Source organism: Aethalodelphis obliquidens, unplaced genomic scaffold (genome assembly GCF_003676395.1).
Source record: "Aethalodelphis obliquidens isolate GAN/ISIS:26980383/991018 unplaced genomic scaffold, ASM367639v1 scaffold16, whole genome shotgun sequence".
Classification (NCBI taxonomy): Eukaryota; Metazoa; Chordata; class Mammalia; order Artiodactyla; family Delphinidae; genus Aethalodelphis; species Aethalodelphis obliquidens.
In genome coordinates this window covers 13,772,524-13,793,930 of record NW_020837960.1, presented here as the reverse complement: position 1 = coordinate 13,793,930, position 21,407 = coordinate 13,772,524, and the positions used below count along the sequence as shown (strand labels likewise).

At 34.1% G+C, this 21,407-nt stretch overlaps 1 protein-coding gene across 10 annotated transcripts in view; it reads left to right on the top strand.

Moving 5' to 3' along the window:
- Positions 1-21,407, top strand: part of ZC3H13 (zinc finger CCCH-type containing 13) — a 91,423-nt gene that overhangs the window by 15,146 nt on the left and 54,870 nt on the right. For 9 of the 10 annotated variants that reach the window (XM_027116243.1, XM_027116239.1, XM_027116245.1 and 6 more), the window contains one exon: positions 12,455-12,563. The exons of the other annotated variant lie outside the window; for it this stretch is intronic. In XM_027116243.1, coding sequence (XP_026972044.1) covers positions 12,455-12,563 — 109 coding nt within the window. The remainder of the gene's footprint in view (positions 1-12,454; positions 12,564-21,407) is intronic. 10 annotated transcript variants of the gene reach the window in all.

Below are 21,407 nucleotides of genomic sequence, written 5' to 3'. Positions count from 1 at the left end.
GACTTTAACTTAGAAGGCCTTATTAACAGTTTTATAACTATCCTGAGTAAGTCTCTTGCACCAGGATGTCACAAGTTATAGTGAGAACCAAGTGAGGACGTACATGTGAAAATTCTTTGGAAAGAATAAAACACAGTAAATGTAAAACAGCAAGAGTAGAGAGTCACCAAATTAAAAATTTGAGAATGAGTATAGGATTAAGTAGAACAGAGGAGTGTTGTTTACCCATTTCAAAGGAAAAGGTTTAGAAGAGAAGGGGAAGGGTATAAGTGGAGATACAATATATACTACCTGGTAGAAATTTGATAATGTATATATAGTACATGATTGATTACTGTGATTTTTAAATGTAGATTAAAATGTTCATTTTATATAAAAAATATGTCTTTAGCCTTGTATGATCTGCAAATACATAATATTTTTTGATAATATTAAAAGGAGTTCCAGTTGCCAAACCTTGGCGTATAACAACCATTTATTTTGTTCATGGATTCTGTCAGGAAATCAGAAAGGGCACAGTAGGCATGGCTTATCTCTTCCTTTATGTCTGGAACCTCAGCTAAAGTATTAGGATGCTGGAGGCAGGAATCATTTGAAGATTTTTTCACTCTCATGTCTGGTTGTTGATGCTGGAAGTCAGCTGGAGGCCTCAGTTTCTATGTGGACCTCTTTGTATGGGTAGCATGGACTTTTTCTCTGATGGCTAGGGGAGAGAGAGAGAGGGAGAGGGAGAGGGAGGGAGAGAGAGAGAGAGAGAGAGAGCGAGCGAGCTGAGATCTGGTACTAGGTGTGCTTGTTCCTACTGGGGTGCTGTTTTTTTTTAGGCCCTCTCAGCTGACAGAGCAATGAAATATATGAGTGTATACTAATTGGTGTATATGCATATATCTATAAGTATTACAAGCAACCGTCTTTATCTGTATTGAGCTAAACATGAGTTCTTATTGATGTCTCTTAACTCTAATTCAGTACCACTATTTTTCTTTTTTTTTTTCTTTTCCCTCAAATGTCCCTTCCTTAGCTTGTGGGAGGTCTTTGTATTAGATCCTGAGCTCTGTTTAAAAGTTTACTTTATAAAATGTGTTCATTTTAAGTGTACCATTGGAGTCTTGACAAATGTACACACCTGTATAACCACCACCACAATGAAGATACATAACATTTCCATCACCCAGAACATATCTTCATGTCTTTTTAGAGTCAGTCCCCTCTCAAACCAGGCTCCTGACAACCTCTGATCTGTCACTATAATGGAATCAGATATTATATATTCTTGGGTCTCGGTTCTTTTAGCACAATACTTTTGAAATGCAGCCATGTTGTAGTATGTGTCAACAGTTTGTTTTATTGTGGGTTACTGTTTTATTATATGGATATGTCAAAATTTGTTTATCCATTCCCCAGTTGATGGACATTAGAGTTGTTTTCTGGTTATTATGCCTATTGGCCATGTGGTTTTCTGGTTATTTTGGCTATTATGAATAAAGCTGCTATGAACATTTGTGTACAAGTCTTTGTGTGGACATAGTTTTCTGTGGGTAAATACCTAGAGGTGGAACTGCTGAGTCATATGTTATGTGTATGTTATGTGTCTTAGCTTTATAAGAAACTGCCAAGTAGTTTTCCCTAGTGGTTATTCCATTTTACATCCTCAACCCACAGTGTATGAGAGTTTCAGTTGCTCTACATTCTTGCCAACACTTGGCATTGCTCTACTGGGTATATAGTGGTTTTAATTTGCATTTCCTTTTTTTAAAAAAATTAATTTATTTTTGGCTGCGTTGGGTCTTTGTTGCTGCGTGCAGGCTTTCTCTAGTTGCGGCGAGCAGGGGCTACTGTTCGTTGCGGTGTGCGGGCTTCTCATTGCGGTGGCTTCTCTTGTTGCTGAGCAGGGCTCTAGACGCAAGGGCTTCAGTAGTTGTGGCGTGCAGGCTCAGTAGTTGTGGCTTACGGGCTCTAGAGCGCAGGCTCAGTAGTTGTGGCTCATGGGCTTAGTTGCTCCATGGCATGTGGGATCTTCCTGGGCAGATTCTTAACCACTGAGCCTGCAGGGAGGTCCCTTAATTTTCATTTCTTGATGATTAGTGATGTTGAGCATCTTTTTATGTGTTTATTGGCCTTTTATAATTTTTTTGTGAAGTGTCTGTTTATGTCTTTTGCTTATAAGTTGGGCTGTTTGTCTTATTACAGAATTGTGGCTCTTATATGTTCTGAATACCACCAGTCATTTGCAGGATATGTGTATTTCCCAGTATGTGACTTGCCTTTTCATTTTCTTTGTGGAGTCTTTTTTTTTTTTTTTTTTTCCTGCACCGTGCAGCATGCGGGATCTTAGTTCCCTGACCAGGGATCGAACCCATGCCCCCTGCAGTGGAAGCACGGAGTCTTAACCACTGGACTGCCAGGGAAGCCCCTGTGGTGTCTTTAAAGATATCCTTTAATTTTGATGAAGTCCAATTATATCCTGCCTGTATTGACACAGCTTCAGTAGTCCTTGATAGTTTCTTTGTTTCTGTTAAGATGTTCCCAGCTCATTGTATATATTTTATATCGATCCTCTACTTGGAGTCAGCCATTTTCCCCTACGTTCAGCGCTGGTTCTTTTATTGGGAGATGGTATTTCAGGACCACTACTTGGAAACCACTAAGTTTAGTTATTTTTAGGGCTTTTCATTGTATTTCGCCTAGGAAATACTTATGTATCTTCTCTTTAAAAACATGCACGCAAACATGAGTTCAAATAGTTCAAATTTAGAATTGCAAGACTTTTACCTAATTCTTTGATTTTATAGTTGTATCACTTTTCTCTTATGCTGAAAATTTTAGCCCCTGTTGACATTCATTTGCATTATCTTACATTTAATAGTTCCAGAATAATAATTAACAATCGTATTACTAATAATATGATTACTTCGAACAGTTTAAGATGTCTTGGTAGTTCTTAGGATATATCCCATGAGGGAAATATCTGTGATATATGTTTCTTAGGAAGAGATAGTCCAATTATTGTATTTTTTAAAAATTAATTTTTATTGGAGTGTAGTTGATTTTCAGTGTTGTGTTAGTTTCTGCTGTATAGCAAAGTGCAAATTATTGTATTTTAAGTCACTTGAACAGTTGTCTGTGTGGTTAAACCACAAAATTGATGAAGTTGGGTTGATTCCTTTGATTTTAGTTTCAGGGATTTTTAAAAATATAATTTTGTTTTCTAAGTATATAAAACATTTTCATGGTTTCAAAGTTATGAGACTGATGCCTACTGGGCTAATGAGGTATCTTATGTTTCAAAGTTAAATCTACAGAACAGGTTACATTCAGGAAGGTCTACCTTTTATCTCTTGATCGCTCTGTTTTTTTCCCTATAGGTAACCTAAAAACTAAATTATTGGATTATCCCGCTACTTTAAAATATATATACACAACTATTTGCAGGTGACATGATACTATATATAGAAAACCCTAAAGACTCCACCAGAAAAACTTTTAGACTAATAAATGAATTCAGTAAAGTTGCAGGCTGTGAGATTAATATACAGAAATCTGTGGCATTTCTATACACTAATAATGATCTATCAGAAAGAGAAATCTATTTACAGCAGCCTCACAAAGAATAAAATACATAGAAATAAATTTAGCCAGGGAGGTGAAAGACCTGTACCCTGAAAACTGTAAGACACTGATGAAAGGGATTGAAGATGACACAAATAAATGGAAAGATATACCGTACTCATGGATTGAAAGACTTAGGATTGTTAAAATATCCATGCTACCCAAAGCAACCTACAGATTTGTTGATTCTTTCAGAATTTCTACATAGACAATCATGTCATCTCTGAACAGACACTTATTTCTTCCTTCTCGATCTGTATACTTTTTATGTCCTTTTCTTGTTTTATTGCATTAGCTAGGACTTCCATTATGATGGTGAAAAGGAATGGTGAGAGGGGACGTCCTTGTTTTGTTCCTGAGGTTAGCAAGAAAGTTTCTCACCATTAATTATGATATTAACTGTAGGTTTTGTATAGATGTTCTTTATCAAGTTGAGGAAGTTCTCCTCTGTTTCTAGTTTGTTAAGAATTTTTATCATGAATGAGTTGGATTTTGTCAAATACTTTTTCTTTGTCTATTGATATGATCATGTCTTTTTTTTCTTTTTTAGTCTGTTGATGTGATGAATTACCTGAATTGACTTTTGAATGTTGAACCACCCTTGCATATCTGGTATAAATCCCACTTGGTTGTGGTGTATAATTATTTTTATATATTGTTGGATTTCATTTGCTTATATTTTGCTAATGTGTTCAGGAGTTTTGCATCAATGCCCATGAGAGATCTTGGTCCTTTTTTTTTTTCTTGTAGTGTCTTCATCTAGTTTTGGTATTAGATATTTAGGTATTAATGCTGGCCTCAGAATAATTCTGTAAATATTCCCTCTGCTTCTGTCTTCTGGAAAAGACTATAGAGAATTGGTATAAGTTCTTTCTTAAATGTTTGATAGAATTCACACATGAACCCATGTGGACCTGGTGCTTTATGTTTTGAAAGGTTATTAATTATTGATTCAGTTTCTTTAGTAGATATAAGTCTGTTCAGATTGTCTATTCTTGATGTGTGAGTTTTGGCAGATTGTGTCTCTCAAGTAACTAGTCCATTTCATCTAGGTTATCAAATTCGTGGGCATAGCATTATTCATAGTATTCCTTTATTATCCTTTAAATGTCCTTGGAATCTGTAGTGATGTCTCTTGTTTCTGATATTGGTAATTTTTGTTTTCTCTCTTTTTTTCTTAGTTAACCTGCGTAGAAGCTTGATCTTTTCAAAGAACTGGCTTTTGGTTTTGTTGGTTTTTCTCTGTTGATTTCCTGTTTTCAGTTTCATTGATTTCTGCTCTAATTTTTGTTATTTTTCTTCAGCTTACTTTAGATTTCAGTTGCTCTTCTTTTTCAAGTTTTCTAAGGTGGAAACTTAGATTATTGATTTTAGAGCTTTCTTCATTTCTACTATATGGATTCAGTGCTGTAAAATTTTCTCTAAACACTGCTTTCACTGCATCCCACAGATTTTCATAAATTGTATTTTATTTTCATTTAGTTTGAAATATTTTAAAATTTCTCTTGAGATTTCTTCTTTGACCCATGTGTTAAGTAGAAGTGTGTTGATTAATCTTCATATATTTTGGGATTATCCAGCTATCTTTCCATTATTAATTTCCAGTTTAATTCCATTGTGATCTGAGATTAGACATTATATGATTTTTGTTCTTTTAAAAGTGTGTTTTATGGTCCATAAAACGGTCCAGAATGTTCCGTGTGAGCTTGAGAAGAATGTGTTTTCTACTGTCATCAGATGAAGTAGTCTGTCGATGTGAGTTATATCCAGTAGATTGAAGGTGCTTTTGATTTCAACTGTGTTCTTGCTAATTTTCTCCCTGCTGGATCTGTACATTTCTGATAGAGGGGTGTTAAAGTCTCCAAATGTATTAGTGGATCAGGTATATCTCCTTGCAGTAATATCAGTTTTTACTTCATATATTTTGACACTGTTGTTAGGTGCATATATGCTAAGGATTGTTATGTCTTTTTGAAGAATTGTCCCCTTTATCATTATGTAATGCCCTTTTGTCCTTGCTAACTTTACTTATTCTGAAGTCTGCCTGTCTGAAATTAACATATCTACTCCCACTCTCTTTAGCATAGTATATCTTCCTCCATCCCCTTCCTCTTAATTTATATGTGTCTTTATTTTTATAGTTGGTTTCTCATAGACAACGTATAGCTAGCTGGGTCTTGTTTTTTGATCCACTCTGACAATCTGTGTTTTAATTGGTGTGTTTAGTCTATTGATGTTTAAAGTAATTATTGATACAGTTGTATTAATATCTACTGTAATTGTTACTGTTTTCTATTTGTTATACCATTGTTCTTTGTTCCTATTTTTTTGTCTTCCACTGTTTTTGTGCCTTTTATGGTTTGAATTGAGCATTTTATACTATTACATGTTCTCTCCTTTCTTAACATATCAATTATACTTGTTATTTTTACTTTTTTAGTGGTTGCCCTAGAGTTTGCAATTACATTTACGATTAATTCAAGTCTACTTTCAAATAATACTATAGCACTTCACAGGTAGTCCAAGTACCTTATAATAACAAAATATTCCTAATTCTTTGCTCTGGAATATCTTAAGTGGTATCAGGATTTTCTGCTCTTGAAAGGTTTGGTAGAATTCCCATGTGAAACCACCTGAGTCTGGTACTATTTTATGAAGAAGTTCTGTAAGTAATTTATTTTTCCAGTGGAAATTAGTAGACTTTTGACTTTAAGTCAGTTTTGTTAATTTTTTTTCTAGAATATTATGTACTTTGTCTAGGTTTTTAAACTAGTTTGCATAGAATTGTGCAAAGAAATCACGTTTTTCTGTTTTCTCTGTTCTAATGGCTACTTTCACATTGTCATATAGGATTTTGAATACTTGTGCGTTTTCCCTTTTTTCTTCATTAGTTTAGTCAGTGGTTTATTTGCATCAGCTTTTGGATTTATATATTAGTTCTTTCTCTTTTCAACACATTTATTTCTCTTTATTAATTCCCTCCTTGGTTTATTGTATTCCTTTTCTTTTTTGAATTGGTGGAATATTTATTTATTTATTTTCATATACACACACGTATTTAATGCTATACGCATTTTTCTGATAACTGCTTTAGCTGAATTCCATGGATCTCATATATCATGCTTTCATTGTCATTATTTTTAAGGAATTCTCATCTTTAGGTTTGTATTTCACCTGTGGTCCAATAATTGCTTAATGGCATGTTTAAAATTTTTCAGATTGAAGAACCTTTTGTTTGTTTTATATGTGTATTCTTTTGATTTTTTAAAAAATAACTTCTATATTATTGCTTTTTGTATTTCTTTTTCTCAGATTTGATAAGATTTTCTTTGTGGCCTAAGATATGGTCCGTTTTTCTAAATTTTCTGTATATGCTTAAAAAGAAGGTATATTTTCTATTTTTTGGCTTTCAGGTTCTAAAGTATATCTGAAACATCTGTTGTTTTGATCTCCTGTAGTTTTCATATCTTTGTCTACTTGATCTATCTTGGTTTGAGAATGTCTTTTAAAGCATCTTGTTAGTAGTATGCTTCTGTCTAGTTCACTCCCCATCTCCTGTAGCTGTGCTCTTCATTGCTGTATTAATTGGTACGTAGATACAGAAATATAATAATTGTTCTCTCTTCATTGTAATTTTTAAAATATGGTGCTTGGAGATGACCTGATTTTTGTTATCTGTTGACTGTTTTTTGAAGTTTATAATCTTATTTGTTTTTTTGTGACTCTGCTTATTCTGAGATGAGCTAGTATAATTTTTGTGACCACCTCATAAAAGAAAATCTCTGATAACCCTATTAGGGGATTTTTCTTCAGTATAGTATAAACAAAATAAACTACAGTTTCCTTACTGTAGATCTAAGTTTCTTTACCGTCTGTGTTTCTGTAGTGTTGAAAGGATCTGAAATTGCACATCTGTGAATCATTTTAAAATTTCAAAATGTCAGTTATATCTGTCCTAAAAGCTATATACTGAGCTCAGTTGTTGGGCTAATATTCAGGCCAAAAAGCCACAATAAGCATTGTTCATTATTTAAAAGTTTTTAGCCTTGATCAGAAGTGTCCAGTTGAAAAGTTTTGAAAACATTAAGGTGAGAACCATAATCTTTTAAAAATTAATAATAGCTTTTTGAATTGTTAATAGCTTTGATATAATATGTGATAGTAAATGACAGAAGAAAACTTTGGATTAACATTAACTTTAACTCGAGCTGCTGAGAGAAGGGTTTGACGTGCTTTCTCAAGAATGTAAACAGCAGCAAAACAAAGACAGAATTGAAACCAAGGATTGAGCAGCAAGTGTGAAAGCCGGTAGTGACTTTAAGACTTTTACAGGTATTAGAGCTAGTCAGACACTAAGCCTTGGGCCCATCTGTGAAGAGAGAACTGGTGACTTGGAAGATGGAGTTGAAGAGTTTATCCAGAATGCAGCACATAAAAACGTTATAGAAAACATTGAAGAGGTTCACAAATGTGGAGGAAAAACTTAGAAAACCTAATGTACATCTAATTGGAATCCCAGGAAAAAAATAGAAAATGGGAAAGGCAATATTGAAAGAAATAGTGGCTGAGAATTTTCCATTATTGATGAGATATAAGCCTGCAGAAAGCACAATACATATCAAGTAGATATTATATCATAACTGCAAAACATGAGAGGCATAGAGAGAATATTGGAAAACCCAGAGATAAAAGTCAGATCTTTCTACAAAGGAATGATAGACTGATACCATCAGTAACAATAATGGAAGCCAAAATACAGTGGAATGATATTTTCAAAGCTGAAGTGAATGTATGAACCCATAGTTATGAGCCCAGCAAAACTGCTTTTCAAGAATGAGGATATAATAAAGAAGCTTTCTGGTAAAATTGAGAGTGTTGACTATCAGGAGACCTTCATTACTCAGAGAATGTCTAAAAGGATATACATCAGGATGATGGAAAATGACCTTAGAAGGAAGGTCCAAAATGCAACAGTAAAGGTGAACAGAGAAAACGTTTACTAGGTCGGAAAGTGTCTTTTTTTAATGGCCTATTGCAGTTGTCAGAAGTGTGGCATTGTACTCTGAGGAGGTGAAGTGTAGTACCAAAGGTATAGTATGTTACTTTGAACTCCCCAGAATCCATTCAGTTGTTTTCATTTTGAAGCTGCATTTTGGTTTGGGGAGTTGACCCCAGATTCACTGCTAGACACTCATTAGTCTAGTCTAGTCATAATAATCCCATTCTCCTTGCTAATTCTGTTGATTCAGGAACCAGGCCTAATTCATTTAGCCTGTGGCTACTATCTTGCCATCAGTTATTGATTCAGATGTGGCCATGTGACTGAAGTTGGCCTACTCAGACTGAAAGAAAAAATTCTTATTTTGTGATTGGAGAGAGGCACACACTGGGTGAACCTAGATTGCTTGTCATCGTGGTAAAAGAAATATGCCTTAATGTGAAGTCAACAGTAGGAATAGCAGAGCTGTAAGAAAGGAAAAAAAACAACAAGAAAATTTGGTCTCCAGTGATTTCACTGTGTTACTACATCACCCAGCCCTGAAGTTTACCCTATTTCTAGACTTCATTTTATGTGAGATTGTAATTTAAATTTATATAGCTTATAAGATTATAGTTTCTTATTTAAATTCTACCCCAAACTCCCCACCCCCCCGCAAAACAAGTTCATTAATGCAAGAATAATTTCAGTTCTATACTAGGAGAGGTGGAAGCTATATGCTCTATGCTGCTCTGGCAGAACTAGGTTAATTTTAGTTATCACGTTTTATTGAAGCAACATTGGCAAATTAGTGTGCCCAGAGAAGATGACAGAGCAGTGAGGGGTATGAAAATTGTGAAATATTTATGTATGATCAGTGTGTAGAGTATCTTTGGCCTGATATAAGAAGATATTGAAGAGATTTAGTGACAGTGTTGAAATACTTAACTAGCTATCATGTGGAAGAATTATTAGATTTGTTTTGCACGATTCTAGAGGTCAGAACTAGTTCCAATCAATAGAAATTCTGAAGAGGTATAAAAGAGTTGTGATCAGTATAAGAAATAATTTTCTAATATTTAGAACTTTCTGAAAATGGGAGCAAAGAATGCAACATTGGAGAGCTATCAGTGGAGACCTTGGGAGTAAATCTTTTTTTCTGTGAAATTATTCTATTAGAGGACTTCTATAACTGTACAATATTTAGGAAAAACATTTCAGCATGGGGTAGGAAATTGAATTATATTACTTCAAAGACCCCTAACATTTTATTATTATGGTTGCTAATCCAGTTAATATTGGTTTTCAGTTCTTTTTGCTTCAACACTTCTTTTTAGATCGTATTCTTGGTAATGCCTCCTTACTATCTAAAAATAAAATTTATAATAAATATAATCTGTCCATACATATAATGTTTAAGAAATAAATGTGAATGTAATATAAAGTAGAAATAAAGTGAAAGTAAAGTTCACAATTATTGCATTGCTGAAATGTAAGAGACATTTAAAACCAAACATTTTTCCTAAGTTAGGCATAGACTTATTTGGCAGCAAAACCTGATTTTAATTGATATGAAGCTTATTATACAGTCTTTACCCAGTTGGTGAATTCATATGTTTTGCTGCAAAAATATCAGTATGTTTGATTATAGGTTGCTGCTCCAGACCCTACTGGCATTGTTACTTAATATATTTTGAAATCCAAATAATTCTGAATTCATAAAATATCCCATGGGTACTGGCTAAAATATTGTGGTTCTTTAACAAGTACTTGAACATGTACATGTTCCAGAATGATTAATTTAGAATACATAGTAATCATATGGTTGTACCTCTAATTAATATGTTTGCATATAAGAGCAGTAAGATGATAGTCCATTCTATTCAAGAAATTACAGGAAGGTGAAAGAGCAGACCATGCTCTACTACATGGGACAAGTAATACCAGACCCTTTATATTTGAATATGATCAGAGAAAGAGGGAAATAATTTTATTTTAGAAGGAATAACATGCCTAAACAAGTTATACACTACTGAAGTGGAAAAATGAGGAAATACAACATTTTAAAAAATGATCTAAGCCTTAGGTGTTATCAAAATAATTTCCTCTATTATGATTTGAGGTGGGATAGTGACAAAGTATTAGGAAAAAACATATCTCCTAACTTGAAATTCCACCACATATTGAAGCCTGCATTCAATCTGTAGTACTTAATAATAGAAGTTATATGTGATCTCTGGGGGCAGTATTAGAGTCATATTGGAAAACAATAGGTAATACAAAAATTATATAATTTCAATATGTAGGGTAAATATTATGAAATACATAAATTATTAATGAAATTTATTGAGATTATTATATCTGTTTCTAAATCTGTTAAAAATATTCTGTTACAAACTTGCAGATTATTTTGTTTTCCAGTACCAGAATTACTGCTCTGAAACCCTTTTCAACTACATTTGTAGTTGGTATTACAACTACATATAGACAAATGTAGTCTGATACCTTATAGACAGAAAAACCCAGAATATATTATTCAGTAATTTGGAGATAACTTTCTATGAAAATTTTTTGATACAGCACATACTAATGTATATTCATAGTGGGTGTAATCTACAGAACATTCAAAAGTTACCTGGGATATAGAATAGCTCTTCATAGATGTTCCACAAAATGTGTTTTAAGAATAAAAATAGATTGTGTTCCTTTTTCTCCTTTGTCTTATGTACAAATAGGAGTGCATTTCTTTTTTCTTTCTCTTTTTTTGACCTTTTACCGTTTTGTCATGGCTGATACAATTATATAATCTTTTAATGATATTTGTCAGCCTCTGTTGTCGTACCAGCAACTATATATGTCGTTTAGCAGTAATACTTACAACATGACTTCATACCTAAATAAGTAAAATTTAGGAGCAGTTATATGCTAGAGTTCTTTAAAAAGAAGACAAAGAGAAATTAATTTGTGTTTTAAGCAGCCAAATTTTATGTCTGGTAATGCCCAGAAAGAACTCTCAGCACTTAATGTCCTTGTGTGTTAGTGTCTTTCATAGTCAGGATTTAGTGTTAATAAAAGTGAGACATGGTGGGGGGAAGATAACAATTCCATGACACTGGTTATTTTCTTACCACCTAGTAAAATGTGGTTTAGAGTCTTCATCTTATGTAACAGGATATTTAATTAAATTTTACAAGCTGAATCACTGTTGTCCTGCTTTGTCTATAGGCTACTGTTATACCTGGAATAAAATGTAAAACTTTTTGGTTTTTAGCTGAAATGTAAAGGTAACTTTTCTAACTATTTTAGTTACCATTTTGGTTTCATCAAAATAAGGAAAATCTCCCCTTTTAAAGCATTTATAAAATTATTAGATGAGTTTGGATTTATCGTTAGCTGTAGGTAAATGCTTTTACGTTAGTATATGACAAGTCTTAGATCAGCAATTATATTTGAGAATCTACTGTGAACGGTGTAACCTTTTTAAGTCATTTTAAAATATAGTCACTTACAATTCCTCCAATTGTACTTTATCCGTTTTAAACTTTACCCCTGTAATTTTCACGTAGAAACTGAGTATGTAGTATACTACCAAATGCTTATTATTCAATTTTCGTTGTATCTTTTAAAATCTTAGTTACTTCAAACATTTACCAAGTTGCCGTTCTTTAGTAAAATAGATAATAGTACAGTCTTTTCATCGTGATACTCTAGAACGTGTTACTTCCTCTACTTACTGGATGCGTGATTATTTGCAAGACTGATTCTTTAATAAAACAAAGATGAAGTTAGAAATATTCTGTATTATAGTAACTACCTCATGTAGTTTTTATAAATATAATAACCCATATGTATGTATGTACTTTTTAGAAAGAATCTTCAAGAGGGAGACATAGGGAAAAGGAAGACATAAAAATCACTAAGGAGAGAACTCCAGAAAGTGAAGAAGAAAATGTAGAATGGGAAACTAATAGAGATGGTGAGTTTCAAAAAATCTTTGTTTATATAGTCAATTTATTGATTGTTCACTTTGTAGACTTCCTGTGGGCTTCAAAACACTTTCCAGCTATAGTTTCAGAATTGTCTAATTGACTTGTGTCTATCTTACTGAGCTACAAGGCAGAAAATGGCATATAGTAGCAGAACAAAAGCAAAGAAAGCTATTCTCCCTAGAACTTACTGTACAGCATCACAGTCCTTTGGAATTTTATTACATTTGTAAATTTTTAAGTTCCTCAGTACCAAGATTTAAAAGAATCTAAATTTATGTTTATTGTTTTGCATAAAATATTAAAAGTGAGATTCTTAAACCTTAAAGACCTAGGAAAATTATTTCTAAAACATTGTTGGATTTCATCTTTCAAGAAATTGAAATCAGATGATAATTGAGACCTGGAATTTGTTCGTAAGAAATTAGCAAAATTATTTTTGAGTCATTGTCTTTAACAAGTAAGCATTTACTTTCCACACCATGAATGTTCTCTCTTCTCTACTTCTGTGATCTGGAATGTGAGCACTGTAGCCTCACACTACCAAATACAGAGAAGGGGAACTCACATTTGTTGAATGTGTTGGGTGTACTGGGCATTTTAATATAACATATAATTACCTCATTAAATCAGTAGCTTTGTTACTCTACTTATAGATGACAAAACTAAAGAGTTTAAGGATGTAAGCAGCTTCCTCATCAGATAGCTGAAAACTTAAACCAGGGGCTAGAAAATTATAGCTGTGGGCCTGCCACCAGTTTTTGCAATAAAGTTTTATTGGAGAACAGCCATGTCTGTTGGTTACATATTTTCTGTGGCTGCTTTTGAGCTACAATAGATGAATTGAGTACTATGACAGCCAAGAGCCTGCAAGCCTAAAATGTTTACTACTATATTTAAGAACTATCTCTGAAAACTTACTAATACTTGAAAAGTACCTTAAATGGCTGTCCAGTAATTTGAACATCAGTACTTTTTAAGGAAATCCATTCCATCTTTATACAGTATTGTCTGTTAAAACGTTGCTTCTAAGAACAAGTAGGAAACTTCTCTATGATTACTTCATGGGACTTCATAAATAAATCTAATACCTCCTACAAAATAGCAGTAAATAAAATATTACAAGCCTTAACTGTTCAAGGATGAATGGCTAACTTTTCCTAAATTCTAAGGGATTAACTCTTAACACACTCAACATTTTTTTTTCATTTTAATTATTTTTGTGTAAAATACATTCCAAAATATATTGGCTGCTTATTTTTCAAAATAGAAACTTCTATTCCCATTACAATAATGCATGCTAATTGTTGAACATTTTAAAGGTTCAGAAAAGCCTAAGTTAGTTTGCTCCTTTTCTTTATAATAGCTCTTTCAAACCCTCTCCTTAAATCTCAAACCTTCCAGCCCCGCCTCTCACTGTTGTGGTCTCTCCCGTAGCAGAGCACAGGCTCCGGACGCGCAGGCTCAGCGGCCACGGCTCACGGGCCCAGCCGCTCCGCGGGCATGTGGGATCTTCCCAGACCGGGGCACGAACCCGTGTCCCCTGCATTGGCAGGCGGACTCTCAACCACTGCACCACCAGGGAAGTCTTCTTTATCCACAGACTCTTTTCAGCTTCCTGCCACCACACCTATAAACTAGTCTTTCATTCACATCTAAACTTTTTCACTTCCCTCTTTTTCTTTACAGGGGCCTCCCTCCTGCTGCATAAGGTTATATTCCCCTGATTTCCTCCCACCTCTGCAGTCTTGTTCATTTATTTTGCCTTCTCTTTTACAGCTTCAACATCCATCTTGGCACATTTTCTCTTTTCCCCATATTATTTAGAGCCATCACCCTGCTTATTCCCACTTTACAACCAAATTCTACTTTTTCCCCTCATATTTATTCAGTCTTCTGACCCTTGTCTTCACTAAAACTGTTCTTTAAGGTCACAATAACCTCCTCTTTGCTGAATAAAAGGAGACATACTTGTCTCCTTCTTCTATAACCTTTCTGCAGCATGTGACACATCGCAGAGGCTCTGTCTTCTTGAAACACTTTCCCCTTGGCTTCCATCTATCATTTGTCAGGTTTTCTGTTCTCCTGTTGAAGCCCTTTGGTCTTACATAGAGGCTCCTTGTATGCTGTCTATCCCTTAAATGTTGATTCCCAAGGCTTCGCTCAGACTATCATCTTTAAAAAATGAAAGTGATTTTACTACAAGAGGCTTTTATATGTGAAATTCTTTTAAAAGGTGAGTAAATGTCTCTTATAGTAGTTTTACATACAGAATACATTGCTGTTTCTTACTCTTTCTCTTGAGGTTCTGATTGTTGTGTATCTCTGTGGTTTTTCTGTTTTAAGGAATATTGAAGCATGGAGTTAGACTGAGCTCATTTAATATATTTACCTTCTGCATTTTCAGTCTAAAGTGAATAGCAATTTTAGCTAGACTCAGAAGAAGTCGATCTGTACGAGTAATTGTCAAACTTTTAGGTCTCAGCACACTTTTCACTCTTTTTATAGACCCCAGAGAACTTTTGTTTTGTGGATCATCTGTTTCAGTAGTCTCCATATTAGAAATTGGTTCTGAGAACATTTTAAAATATTTATTAATTTATTTAACAATGACAGCAGTAAACCTAACATATACTTTTATGGAAAATAGCTATGCTTTGCAAAGCAAAAATAGAAATTGGAGGAGGTGGCAATGTTTTACATGTTTTTGCACATTTTGGGGGGTTTTTTTTTGCTACACCGCTAGGCTTGTGGGATCAGTTCCCCAACCAGGGATTAAACCTGGGCCACAGCAGGAACGCGCCGAATCCTAACCACAAGACCACCAGGAAACTTCCTGAAAATCTTTTTAACTTCTTAAAGTGAACTCTTAACTGGCTTAATGAAAGACCTCTAGATTTTCGTATCTGCTTCTGCATTCAATCTGTTACTGTTATCACATATCATGTGACTTCTGGAAAACTCCACTATATACTCAAGAGAGAGTGAGTAAACCAGGCAAATAATGTAGTATTATAGAAATAATTTTGATCTTCTGGAACTCTAGAAATTGTCTTGGGAATCCTTAGGAGTCCTCAGACTACTCTTTGAGAACCACTTGTCTCTAGAAGCAGCTTCTAAAATTTTTAGTTGTTTCCCCTTTACCAAGACTTCTTTTTTTCTCATTTTCCATTTTTCTCTCCAGATGAAATCATGCCCCCAGGGCATCATTAACATCTATGTATTAATGACTCCAATATCTGGAGCTCTTAATTGAGGCATCTACCAACTGGATACCTCCATCTGAGTCCCATATCTTAAGGGCACCACTTTCCTACTGGTTTCCCAAAAGCCTGAGAGTCATTGTTTCGTTGTTTTTTTTTTTAATTATCTACTTTATACATATTAGTGTGTATATGTCAATCCCAGTCTCCCAATTCATCCCATCCCCACTTTCCCCCCTTGGTGTCCATACGTTTGTCTCTACACCTGTGTCTCTATTTCTTCTTGGAAACCGGTTCATCTGTACCATTTTTCTAGATCCCACATATAAGCGTTAATATATTTTTTTAATATTTGTTTTTCTCTTTCTGACTTACTTCACTCTGTATGACAGTCTCTAGGTCCATCCACATCCCTACAAATGACCCAATTTCATTCCTTTTTATGGCTGAGTAATATTCCATTGTATATATGTTTATCCATTCATCTGTCGATGGGCATTTAGGTTGCTTCCATGACCTGGCTATTGTAAATAGTGCTGCAGTGAACACTGGGGTGCATGTGTCTTTTTGAATTATGGTTTATCCATTCATCTGTCTCGTTTATCCATTCATCTGTTGATGGGCATTTAGGTTGCTTCCATGACCTGGCTATTGTAAATAGTGCTGCAGTGAACACTGGGGTGCATGTGTCTTTTTGAATTATGGTTTTCTCTGGGTATATGCCCAGTAGTGGGATTGCTGGATCATATGGTAATTCTATTTTTAGTTTTTTAAGGAAGCTCCATACTGTTCTCCATAGTGGCTGTATCAATTTATATTCCCACCAGCAGTGCAAGAGAGTTCCCTTTTCTGAGAGTCATTGTTGATACTACTTTTTCCCCTCAACCCAGACATTTATGGAATTCTGAACATTTCTATCTACTGAATGTCTTTCAGAACCATCTGTTTCTCTAAATTACTACTAATATTCTAGTTCTTAAGATATTTGTTGCCTATAAATATATTTTATTAAATAACCTTCTAACCTCATGCCTTGAGATTAGCCTTGTCTCCTAAATCATTCTTCACTTAAAGGCAGAATACGCTTCACAAAAATTTTTTTTACTGAAGTATAATAATATGTTCTGAAGAGTGCATGATTCATGTGTACAACTTACTGAATTTTCATGAACAGAACAGCTTTGTATAACCAGCACCCATCAATAAATAGAAAATTATTAGTATCCCATAAGCCCCCTTGTACTCCCTTTCCAGTTACTGCCTCCCAGCCCCCATCTCCCAAAGATAACTACTGTCCTGATTTTCTGCCACCATGGATTAGTTTTGTCTGTTTTTGAGCTCTATATAAATAGAACCTATAGCATGTACTCTTTTTGTGCTTAGCTTCTTTTTATTTTTTAATAAATTTATTTATTTAATTTTTGGCTGCGTTGGATCTCTGTTGCAGTGCGCGGGCTTTCTCTAGTTGCGGCGAGCGGGGACTACTTTGCGGCGCGCAGGCTTCTCATCGCGGTGGTTTCTCTTGTTGCGGAGCACAGGCTCCAGGCGCGTGGGCTTCAGCAGTTGTGGCTCGTGGGCTCTAGAGCACAGGCTCAGTAGTTGTGGCGCACGGGCATAGTTGCTCTGCTGCATGTGGGATCTTCCCGGACCAGGGCTCGAACCCGTGTCCCCTGCATTGCCAAGTGGATTCTTAACCACTGCACCACCAGGGAAGTCCCTGCTTAGCTTCTTTTGCTTACAGTATGTCTGTGAGATTATTGCGTATGGTTATAGTTCATTAATTCTTACTGGTATATAGTATTTCACTGAATGTACCATAATTTATTCATTCTGTGGATAAACATTTGAGTAATTTCTAGTTTTGGGCTGTTATGAATAAGTTGCTATTACTATTCCTAATCAGATCTTTGGTAAACATGTACCCATTTCCCTTGAGTTTATGCTTGGGAGTAGGATTGCTGGGCCATGGAGTTTTCATATGTTCATCTTTAGTGGATAATGTCAAGTCAAAAATGATTCTCCTTTCTCTGTTGTTTTTTGCCTTTCTCATCTTAGCCATTCTGGAGGTGTGTGGTAGTATCTTTTTGTGGATTTAGTGTGCATTTCCCTAATGAGTAATGAAATTGAGAACTTTTTCACATTTTTGGCCATTGTACAACCTGTTTTATAAATTCTACTCTTGACTTTTGCCTACTGTTTTATTGTGTTACTGTTTTTTTTAATTGAGTATTCTTTATATATTCTGAATATGAGATCTTCATCAGATATATGTATTGCAAATACCTCTCTCATTCTCTGAGTTAGAGTGAGCTTTTAAAAGAATAAATTGGTTCATTTCATTCCCCTATTTAAAATTCTCTGATTTCCCATTGCCTTGAGGATCAAGTACAAATTCTTTTGTACCTACAAAACTTTTCATTATCCGATTGCTTTCTGTGTTTCCGGCTCCCGACTCCCAAGTCTTTCTTTTTATTTGGTTCCCTAAATTTATCATATTTTTTACCATAAGGACCAGTGCAGTAATATAAAAAGCAAAAGTATCATTTCAGTAGAGGAGAAAATGAATGAACATATTTTGGCAATCTTGGTGGTATGTACATCCTCCTAAAATAAAGCATAAAATCCAGAAGCTGTAAAAGATTTGATTATATTGAGGATTCAAAATTTTTTGTGAAACTAAACACACAAGTGATCTATTAAAAATAGATCACTGTAAGAAAGTATTTGACATGTGTAATGTGTAACCATATAATAAAAGCACTGTATAAACCTATATTGAAATTCCACAAATATATAAGAAAAAGATAGTCCAGTTGGAAAATAGGGAAGAGAAACAAAAATTGGTTATGAAATTCATAGAGGAAATAGAAATGGACAGTAAATGCTCAGCCTTACTACAGGGAAATGCCAGTGGAAATAGAAACAGCATTCTCCACCCATCAGATTGGCAGAAATGAAAACTACTAGTATTATCAAGTGGAAGTTTACATTGGTAAAGCTATTTTGGAGTATAATTCGGCAATATTAAAAATAAAAATCATACTTACCTTTGTCCAGCAAATCTAGTTTGTTCTAAAAAAAATACTTGCTCCTGTAAACTAAGGTAGGTATCAAGATGTTCATTGAAGTCTTGTTTATAATAGCAAACTATTGAAAACAAAGTAAATGTCAGAAGGAAAATGGTTAAACTATGATATGTTCATATCATGAAATGCTTTGCAGATGTTAAAATGAAGATGTTTTACCTTTGTGTATGACATGGAAAAATCTTTCTATGGGGCAATGTGTGTAGAAGAGTATAAATATAAAGCCTTATTTTTATATCTATTGAATATGATTACTTGCATACAGTAGATTGCTGGAAGTAAATTTGTCATATTAAAGGGTATGAATGTTCTTAAAGCTTTTACCTATACTGCCAAATTATTTTCCAGGCTAGAAATATTAGTTTACATTGCTACATCCAAAGAATGAACATGCCTGTTATCTGTGCCTTTGCCAGTACCAAATATTATAATTAGGAAAAAAATGGCTCTTTAATACATGAAAAAGGCTTATTTATATATCATTTGTGTTTCTTTTTGTGTTTATATCTGTTCATGTCCTTTGCCCATTCTTTTAATTAGTAAGAGTTCTTTATATATAAAGAATGTCAACATTATGTACTAGATGTATTTTTGTTACATATTCTTAAAAAATCTCTGCCTGTTAAATGTGCCATTCTAATTATATTTAATATTTTCCTGATGCCTTATAACAGCTGATTCATATAGATGATTCTAAGGTAATTGTAATGATAACCTTAAGCTGTAAGATACGAGAGACATTTTCTAAACTTATTAAATGGTTTGACTCCTTTTAAAATAAAATTTTGTTGGAGTATAGTTGATTTACAATGTTGTGTTAGTTTCAGGTGTACAGCAAAGTGATTGAGTTATACATATACCTATATCCACTCTTTATTTTTTTTTTTAGGATTCTTTTCCTATGTAAGCCATTACAGAGTACTGAGTAGAGTTCCCTGTGCTATACAGCAGGTTATTATTAGTTATCTATTTTATATATAATAGTGTGTATATGTCAGTCCCAATCTCCCAATTTATCCCTCCCCTCCTCAGACTCTGTTTTTGAGTCCTCTCCTAATGTTTTGTGCTTTCTGATTTTTCTTTTGTCAGACTATCAGTTGCATTGTGCCTACTTCATAGCCCATCTCTTATAGATTGGGAAAACATCTTATGTTTGATTGTAACAGATATGCGTAAAGTTAGAATAAGTAGTTTCTGAGTAAAGACTTGAGAGCTTTCCCTCTAAGCAAAATATATTAGCTATAGTACCTTGACTTCGACATATATTTTAACTGCTCAGGTCTCCCCCTACCCGCACTTCTCCCTTGGTTGAGTGGTTAGGGATTAAAGACTGAAAGCCAATTTGTCATTTTTTTACATGTGTTCTGTATGGGTGATATTCCCAGAGAGCAGTTTTTAGATGAGCAGAACATTATTGATAATACCTTCAGAAACACTGTAAATCATTCTTCTCAATTAATTACCCTTTCCTTTGTTTTACCCTTAGTATGTGGTAATGAAATTTTATCTGTTAATAATTTAAGAACACAACAAACTGGATCATCGAACCCTACTATTCACTGATGTAAAGTGTCTCAATGGAGTGTAAAATCATAACTAGAGATAGCCACTATTCATTTAATTAAATTCAGTATCTTTAATTATTTTGTGTAGTAAAAACTGCATGCCATAAATATTTAGTAATTGCTTGCTGACTGAAAAGCATGATTTAGTCAGTGTTATGTATTTACTGAGAAATTATCATCATACACCAGTATAAGATGAGTAATCAAGTTTTGTGACACAGATAATAAGATATATAATTACCCTCTTAGTCCCCAAGCATGAATGGATAGTTTTCATTCTAATGTATTTACCTTTACATGCCAATGATGTCCATTTGTTTTGTGCTTTAAGCAATCAAGTAGGACTCCTTATCTTTATCGTTTTTTAGTTCTTCATTTTATTTCTCTACCCCAGGTTAAGAAGTGATGATCTTAAGTGCTAAAAGTATAGCTTGAGAAGGCACCTCAGTTTATAATCGGTCAAGCCCAGTGTGTTCATGTGTTAGAATAGAAGTCAGTGAAATTTCCTCCTCCAGGCTTTTGGCATTATTAGCAAATAGGTAGCAGTGCCAGGAACCTCTGAAAACTACATGTTGTAATGAAATAGTTCTTCACACCACTCTTCCCCCACCCAAACCAACCCTCAGATTCTTTTCCTTGGAACGGATGAATAGAAATAGATACATGCTATCAGATCCATTGAAGAGATGGACAGTTCTAGTCTAAGAAACTAGTACAAATCACTTATAATGAAAATGTTATAGATCCTTCAGAAATTAGCTCATATACACATTAGTATTAAAATTACTTAACTTTATTTTTAGATACAAATTAGGATATTAATTTTTTAAAAAGCAACAAAACTGGAAACAGTATTGAAAATGAAGAAGATAATCATATCATATGCAGCATGAAATATTGAAGGCTTTGGTGCCTTTAATGCTTAGAATTTATAGCTGAGTGTTTTAATTGTATCTTTTTTTTTTTTTTTTTTTTTTTTT